The sequence below is a fragment of the Mercenaria mercenaria genome, chromosome 1, assembly GCF_021730395.1.
Source record: "Mercenaria mercenaria strain notata chromosome 1, MADL_Memer_1, whole genome shotgun sequence".
In the NCBI taxonomy this organism is placed as follows: Eukaryota; Metazoa; Mollusca; class Bivalvia; order Venerida; family Veneridae; genus Mercenaria; species Mercenaria mercenaria.
Genome location: NC_069361.1, coordinates 2,618,169 through 2,627,411, shown reverse-complemented (window position 1 = coordinate 2,627,411; position 9,243 = coordinate 2,618,169). Strand labels below are relative to the sequence as shown.

The window sequence follows — 9,243 nt, the reverse complement described above, 5'->3', positions numbered from 1 at the left end:
ATTTAACAAAGTAAACAAGGTGATATAAAATATCAAACAATCCAGGTGTCCGCTGTCAACGAAAAAAGGGGCCATGTTTAAGACACATGTAATCTTTAACAGTGGTAACAGTCAGTCTGAAAAGATAAAATGTGATAAATATTGTGGTTATCAAAGAATTTAAACCAGTTATCTATGATAAGTAATCATAAGATTAAATCTGCTGCAAATAATACTATGGGAAGATGTACATATGTGAGAGATACCATTCTTTAACCTTGGGGGAAAAAACTTCTAAATGTGCAGATAAGCATTGCATCTGAACTGTAGGACCTAGGAATTAAAAAAAATTCTGAAGGAAACTAAAGAATGGAAGAACAGGTTCAGTTTTTACACATTTATATGAGACATCTGTGAGATCAGTGCTGGTGCCTTTGATGAGTACAGTGCTGGTGTCTGAGTGATGAGATCAATGTTGTTGCCTTAGATGAGATCAGTGCAGGTGTCTGATGAGATCAGTGATGTTGCCTTAGATGAGATCAGTGCTGGTGTCTTTGATGAGATCAATGTTGGTGCCTTTGATGAGATCAATGCAGGTGTTTTTGATGAGATCAATGTTGCTGCCTTTGATGAGATGAATGCTGTTTAGATGAGATCAATGCTGTTGCCTTAGATGTGATCAGTGCAGGTGTCTGATGAGATCAATGCTGTTGCCTTAGATGAGATCAGTGCTGGTGTCTTTGATGAGATCAATGTTGGTGCCTTTGGTGAGATCAATACAGATGTTTTTGATGAGATCAATGTTGCTGCCTTTGATGAGATTAATGCTGATGTTTTAGATGAGATCAATGTTGATGCCTTTCATGAGATCAGTGCTGATGTTTTAGGTGAGATCAATGTTGGTGCCTTTGATGAAATCCATGCTATTGCCTTAGATTAGATGAGTGCTGGTGTCTAATGAGATCAATGCTATTGCCTTAGATGAGATCAGTTCTGGTGTTTTTGATGAGATCAATATTGGTGCCTTTGATGAGATCAATGCAGGTGTTTTTGATGAGATCAGTGTTGGGTGCCATGGATGAGATCAATGTTGGTGCCTTTGATGATATCAATGCTGATGTTTTAGATGAGATCAATGTTGGAGCCTTTGATGAAATCAATGCTGATGTTTTAGATGAGATCAGTGCTGGTGTCATTGATGAGGTCAGTGTTGGTGCCTTTGATGAGATCAGTGCTGGCGTTTTTGATGAGATCACAGCTGCTGCCTTAGATGAGATCAGTAATGGTGTCTTTGATGAGATCAATGTTGGTTCCTTTGATGAGATCGGTGCTGGTGTCATTGATGAGATCAGTGTTGGTGTTTTTGATGCAGTTAAACCTGGTTCTTTTGATATGGAAGATTGACAAATAATTAAAGTCTTGCTGAAAGACATGTACTTGTGACATATGTAGGAGGATAACTCTATACCACAGGGTATTTCAGTTGATCCAGGACCTTCCTAGAGTGGTTTATTTGTTTAGAAACAAATTTTGTGTTTTGGTTTTCTTTTTCTTTTCACAATGCTTGTTACAGCTGTTTTTTTCTAACATATTTATCTATATAGTGAGGGTAATGAAAAATTATAAACATGTATACACATCTTATTTGAAATCTGACAGCATCAACGGGCCATCTCTTATGGTTCCAAAGAACAGGCCATATCTTATGGTTCCAAAGAGAGAAAAAAAAAGCTTGTATGAGCAATTAGCTTGCATGATACTTGTAATATAATTATACCCCCACCAAACATGTTTGAGGGGGGTATATAGGAGTCAGTTTTGTCGCGTCCCGTCCCGTCTGTCCCGTCCCGAAATCTATTATCTCAGTTATTACCAAATGGATTTGATTCAAACTTAAAATTCATGTTCCACCTTATCACCCGCATCATGTGACACAAGGTGCATAACTCTGACACAAAGTTTTCATGAATTATGTCCCCTTTTACTTAGAATTAAAGGTTAATTTTGATGTATTTTCACTATATCTCAGTTATTACTAAATGGATTTGATTCAAACTTAAAATAAACCTCATCACCCAGATCATGTGACATAAGGTGCTTAACTCTTAACTCTTATGAATTATGCCCCTTTTTACTTAGAATTTAAGGTTGATTTTGATGTATTTTCAATATATCTCAGTTACTACTGAATAGATTTGATTCAAACTTAAAATAGATGTTCCACCTCATCACCCACATCATGTGACACAAGGTGCATAACTCTGACACAAATTTTTCATTAATTATGTCCCCTTTTACTTAGAATTTAAGGTTAATTTTGATGTATTTTCACTATATCTCAGTTATTACTAAATGGATTTGATTCAAACTTAATATTAACCTCATCACCCAGATCATGTGACACAAGGTGCTTAACTCTGATGTAATTTTTTTTATGAATTATTCCCTTTTACTTTAAATTTAAGGTTGATTTTGATGTATTTTCACTTTATCTCAGTTATTACAAAGTGGATTTGATTCAAACTTAAAATAAATGTTCCACCTCATCACCCACATCATGTGACACAAGGTGCATAACTCTGACACCAATTTTTCATTAATTATGCCCCTTTTTACTTAGAATTTAAGGTTAATTTTGATGTATTTTCACTATATCTCAGTTACTACTGAATGGATTTGATTCAGACTTAAAATAGATGTCCCACCTCATCACCCACATCATGTGACACAAGGTGCATAACTCTGACACCAATTTTTCTTGAATTGTGTTCCCTTTTACCTAGAATTTAAGGTTAATTTTGATGTATTTTCACTATATCTCATTGTGATTGGCTTAGAGCCAAAGGGAAGTAACCTTTTTTTAACTTTTGTACTGAGTTTCTTCCCCTTAAATTCCAGGAATTAGCCTATTTTTAGAAATCCTATTTTTAGATTTTCAATATTTTAGGTATTTTTCTAACTTTTTTATTAGCTCACCTGTCACATAGTGACAAGGTGAGCTTTTGTGATCACCCTTCATCTGTCGTCTGTCGTCAGTCCGTCCGTTCGTCCGTCTCGTGCGTCCGTGCGTCCGTCCATCAACAATTTCTTGTCTGCACGATAGTGGTTTCATTTATGATTTTATTTTAACCAAACTTGCACACAACTTGTATCACCATAAGATCTCGGTTTTTTTTAACTGGCCAGATCCCATTACAGGTTCCAGAGTTATGGCCCCTGTTTTATTTTATATCTGATTACCTCCCCTGATTGTAATCAAACTCGATTTATATCAGTAAGTACTTATAGGACTCATTCATTTCATTATTGTTATTAGTTGGACTGAGACAATCAGGGTAGATAACTATGGACTGATTTTATGTCAAATTACCTCCCTTTATTTCAAATTAAAATGGGTATATCTCCGTAACTAATGAAGATACTGATTTGAAATTTCATTTATGTCAACAGATTTATTTGGCAGATCCTTCTTTTGTTAACTTACAATCATTTTTTTTAATTACTTCCCTTTTACGTTACTATTAATAGCTTGTTTTTAGTAACTTTTTTATTATTGGCCGTAGGGAAAAACCGAGACCACTTTTCTGTGGTACAACATGGATGATACCTCCAATGTTTAGGTGTATTTTGACATATCTGTACCTTGTAAGTTTTTCTTTCTTTTTGGTTTAATTTCTTCCCTTTGTTGTTCCTGTCCTTTGGACTTAGATATTTTTTCTGAGGACCTTCTTGTCCTCAAGTGCAATGATAACAGGTGAGCGATATAGGGCCATCATGGCCCTCTTGTTATAAGTCCTATGTAAAAAGTAAATACATTTTTCTGCGGTAACATGGGTTGGTTAGACACTTTTTTGTATTCACTTTTAGTGTATCTCTAATATTAGAGAATTTTTTTTACTTATATGTGAAAGCCCAGGATGAAATACTCCAAAGACGAAGTATTTTTAGCTCACCTGTCACATAGTGACAAGGTGAGCTTTTGTGATCACCCTTCGTCCGTCGTGTGTCCGTGCGTCCGTCAGTCCGTCCGTCAACAGTTTCTTGTCTGCACGATAGTGGTTTCATTTATGATTTTATTTTAACCAAACTTGCACACAACTTGTATCATCATAAGATCTCGGTTCCTTTCTTGAACTGGCCAGATCCCTTTATGGGTTCCAGAGTTATGGCCCCTGAAAGGGCCAAAATTAGCTATTTTGACCTTGTCTGCACAGTAGCAGCTTTATTTATGATTTGATTTTAACCAAACTTGCACACAACTTGTATCACCATAAGATCTTCGTTCCTTTTTTAAACTGGCCAGATTCCATTATGGGTTCCAGAGTTATGGCCCCTGAAAGGGCCAGAATTACCTATTTTGACCTTGTCTGCACTATAGCAACTTCATTTATGATTTTATTTTAACCAAACTTGTACACAACTTGTATCACCATAAGATCTTGGTTCCTTTCTTGAACTGGCGAGATTCCATCATGGGTTCCAGAGTTATGGCCCCTGATACAGCCAGAATTAGCTTTTTTGACCTTGTCTGCACAATAGCAGCTTCATTTATGATTTGAATTTAATCAAACTTGCACAAAACTTGTGTCACCATAAGATCTCGGTTCCTTTTTTGAACCGGCCAGATCCCATAATGGGTTCCAGAGTTATGGCCCCTGAAAGGGCCAAAATTAGCTATTTTGACCTTGTCTGCACAATAGCAGCTTCATTTATGATTTGATTTTAACCAAACTTGCACACAACTTGTATCACCACAAGATCTTGCTTCCTTTTTTGAACTGGCGAGATTCCATCATGGGTTCCAGATTTATGGCCCCTTAAAGGTCCAAAATTGGCTATTTTGGCTTTGCAGCCATATAGAGACTTCATTTATGGTTTTAATTTGATACAAACTTCCAAAATATCTTCAACAACAATAAATCTTGGATTCAATGACAAATCAGATCCAATCGTAGGTTCCAGAGTTATTTTATATCTGATTACCTCCCCTGATTGTAATCAAAATGGATTTATATCAGTAAGTACTTATAGGACTTATTTGAAGTTTCATTATTGTTATTAGTTGGACTGAGACAATCAGGGTAGATAACTATGGACTGATTTTATGTCAAATTACCTCCCTTTATTTCAAATTAAAATGGGTATATCTCCATAACTAATGAAGATACTGATCTGAAATTTCATTTATGTCAACAGATTTATTTGGCAGATCCTTCTTTTGTTCACTTACAATATTTTTTTTTAATTACTTCCCTTTTACATTACTATAAATAGCTTATTTTTAGTAACTTTTTTATTATTGGCCGTAGGGAAAAACCGAGACCACTTTTCTGTGGTACAACATGGATGGTACCTCAAATTTTTAGGTGTATATGACATACCTATACCTTGTAAGATTTTTTTTTCTTTTTGGTTTAATTTCTTCCCTTTGTTGTTCCTGTCCTTTGGACTTAGATGTTTTTTCTGAGGACCTTCTTGTCCTCAAGTGCAATGATAACAGGTGAGCGATATAGGGCCATCATGGCCCTCTTGTTAAGATTTCTTATGGTTGCCATTCTTCTGTGACAAGACCGTATAGTGGGGGTATGAGTCACTCCTGTGACAGTTCTAGTTAAAAGTTGAAAATGAAATGTTCAATCAAGTCCAGCCTTTGATTTTGTATCATAACGAACGGATGCTTTTATATATTTGGACATGACATTGAAACAAATGAAATAAATTTTGTTCAACTTTAAAAATAAAAAAGAAATCTGACAGCATCAGTCCAACTTTCAGTTTGCGATTATTTGAAATGTGTTTGTTTTGATAGTACAACATTGATGTTAGAACCTATATTATTTGCTCAGAGTCCAGAACACTTGATAGGTTAACTCTAGAATGTAGTATAATTAAACAATGAGACACTGACATCTAAGGATAGCAGCGTTATGATATTTTGGAGAACCCATGACTTTGGAATCTGAGAACATAATCTATAACGTAAAAATCAGAGTACATACGATATCGGGTAGATATCCACCGTAATTGGGGTGCCTATTCACTGCTGTGTATTTGGTCTCGTGCAGCATAAACTATGAACGGACACCTACTTGACGAAGAAGTAACGTTTCTTTTTTCTGGTAAAGAGATTTTTGAAGACTAAATTATCTATCAAAAATCACATAAAGTTAATAAAATGTTTTCATACTATTCAGTGAAAACAGTCATTTAACAACGGACATGGAAATGGACATATACGAGGCATATACAAATTAAAATTCAGCAAAATATATACACCTGTCTCATTAACTCCCTGGGGCCGAAATGCGACTATAGGCGCAATTTTTTCTACCCCCGTAGCGTCGATTTCCGACTATACGCGCGTTATCAGGACTCCCCAGGACGGCGATTGACGAGTATAGTCGCGGCACCGAGATCATGCTGATTGTGATATGTACTTGTTAATTTTTGATAATCTTGGCAAAAGCAAAATTATTTTTGCATACTGGGTATTATTTCTTAGATGTTATAATTAGTGCTAATTAGTTCCCTTGTTAAAATAAGTGTTTGCAATTATGCGGCCATGTAAAGACGAAATCCACTGTGTTTCGTTCATACTGTATTTCAAAGGAGTAAAATAATGTCGTCTGCCAAAAATCTTTCTTAAAATAAAGAAAATATTCATTACCATGCAGCTTTTGACATATTAGTTCCGTCCGATGATGATTCAGACGTTGAAATTCCATTATCAGTTAAATGAATGGTCGGAAAAAGTTAAGCTTTAGAAGGCTGAAATATTCGTACACTTACATCGAATACAATACAAACTGAAAAACATGAACACAACAAAACATATTTTATAAAATACAAAAACAACGTGACATATGTTTATGTAGTCACGTTGTTTTTGTATTTTATAAAGGTAAATGTAAATATTACAACTTAACTGTCTCAGTACGTGTCATAAAACGTTTGTGTACACACCAAATTTAACCATGATCGATATTCACACAAAAACGGGTGTCAATTTTTAGTATGATTATGTAAATGTTCTTTGTAAATATTGTATTTCTATTTATTGGATTTCAATGCCTTTACATGTGAAAAGTAAGCGAACCAGAAACGTTCAAATGTTTTCAACGCAGAAGGTTCGTTAAAATTGTAAATATTTCGAAGTTAAAATATTTTTCTATTTGGATATAGGTTACGGATGAAATAGGATATAAAAATATTTTTTCAAACTTTGAAGATTTTGTAAGTTTATTTTAATTTATTTTAATCACCCATGATTCCCTGCATGATTTCAATTGACTGCATGTGCGTGAGATTGTGATAAGATCAGAAAATGTTCTTCGACGTTAGGTGGTAATTCTTATCTCCATGCAGCAGATATGTTACGATATCGGCCTCAGGGAGTTAATGAGTCCCATTCAGCACACTGCAGCTATGCGCACATTTACAAATGTGGCAGTTACCTTTCAAAAAGATTATGCACATCCTATCCACCCATGTAGAAAGTACTTTGTATGCGCCAAATCCAGAAATGAGTAACTATTTCATAGTAGTTTATGATAAAACATATCCCCCGCCCACCTGTCGGACCCATATCTCGTTTGAAGTACTTTTACATTTTTTTCTCGGTGTCAAATGTCACGTAAGTCATTTATATTTTGTAACTTTCCAAGATTTTTTAGTCAAAGATGGAAGCTACAGATTCTGTATGTTTCGTTTTCACATTTCATTATATGCAACAAGAAACTCGAAAAGAAAACCGGCGACGTCAACGTCTTATTAAAACAGGTTAATGTCAGAAATCACAAGGAAGTAATTTTTTGATGAAATTAAGTGATGCATTGGTTAAGCATAATTCCACACTCGGTACGTTGCATGCAGGATGCACATATCCGTGTTATATAACTCTTAATGAAAATAAACGCTTACACTCTCTTAGTATTTATACAAATTTGTGTAATGTAACAGGTTTGAAAGGTTCGGAATATTGTATATTCTATAAGTCATTGTTTAATATGCTACGTAGAAAGATGATAAACTATAATACTTGAATCTAAATTGAAAAGCTGAATTGTCAAACTTGTCACAAAACATGTAGCCCAAGGGTTAAACAGGTATACTTAGTTGTTTATATCATTTACTTCCGGGATCAAAGTTAGATATGTTAAGGAAAAAGGCACGACGAATTGTGTAATTTTACATAGCGGCTAGACTGCTTAATTAAATATATATGCTGAAATATAATTATCTAGAGTCAGAGGAGTTAGATTGAGAGTTAGAGAGAAAGATGGGTTATAGATGCTAGATTGATAAGGTCACCTTTACTTAATAATATCTAGCTAAAAATGTTATGTTTGAATATTAAAGACTGTTGCTATGATAAATAAAACTGGTTAAAAAGTTATGTTTGTTGTATTGAATGGCCACGCTACGTTACAATGCGCGTTTCTGGAGCCGCAGACCAGGATGGACCTTTGGAATGTTGTCAGGGCACTACGATGAAGTACGCAATACCACTAGATGATCACGCCGAGAAACAAGATTAGAAAACTGTCTATTCTATTTGCTTGTTAAATAATTTATTTTAAATGGCAGACAACGCTTCTATTCAGCAAATTTTTCAAGATTTGGCTATTCAATTAAAAAATGTTTCCACCGCAATAGGAACTCAGAGCGTACAACATATGATTTCAAAATTTGATGGTAAATCTGAAGATTTTAAGTCGTGGGTAAAATCAATAGAAAAATATTCTATTTTAAATGATTTAAATGATGAAAGAAAGAAATTAATTTACTATCAGACTGCAACAGGGCCAGTGTCAGATTTTATACATAGATTTATGAACGGAAATCAAGATTGTACTTGGGCTGCTTTGAAAAATGCTTTATTTACTAGATTTTCAACAGTACATGACTCACAGCATGCTTTATTTCTTTTGCAAAGTATAAAACAAAAACCTGATGAAAATGTAAATGTCTATGCTGAAAGATTATTAACTCTGGCAGAAGATGCCTATGAAAATCAGGATCAAGGTCAAAATCATACCGTTAATTTAGCAATTATTCAGAAACAGTTAATAGGTCATTTTATTGATGGATTAACAGAAAATTGTCTGAAAACTTTACAGGCTGCAGTTACGTCAGCTATGAATGAACAAAATTTAAGAGATCGGTTTAATTTACGATTCGGAAATGTTACTAGCCAGCAAAATGTTTCAGAAACTTGTCAAAAAGCTAAAGAGTTAGATCATATTCAGCCACAAATTCGTTGTC

General features: G+C 34.6%; 1 protein-coding gene across 3 annotated transcripts in view; it reads left to right on the top strand.

The window, feature by feature from the left end:
• Nucleotides 1–210: 210 nt before the first annotated feature.
• Nucleotides 211–9,243, top strand: part of LOC123545171 (solute carrier organic anion transporter family member 4A1-like) — a 43,712-nt gene continuing 34,679 nt past the window's right edge. The window contains exon 1 of one of the 3 annotated variants that reach the window (XM_045331500.2): nt 211–360. In XM_045331500.2, the coding sequence (XP_045187435.2) occupies nt 349–360 (12 nt within the window). In that variant the 5' untranslated portion in view covers nt 211–348. Of the gene's footprint in view, nt 361–6,977; nt 7,213–9,243 lie in introns of those variants that run through there. The other 2 variants (XM_045331498.2, XM_045331501.2) reach the window with 2 other exon arrangements.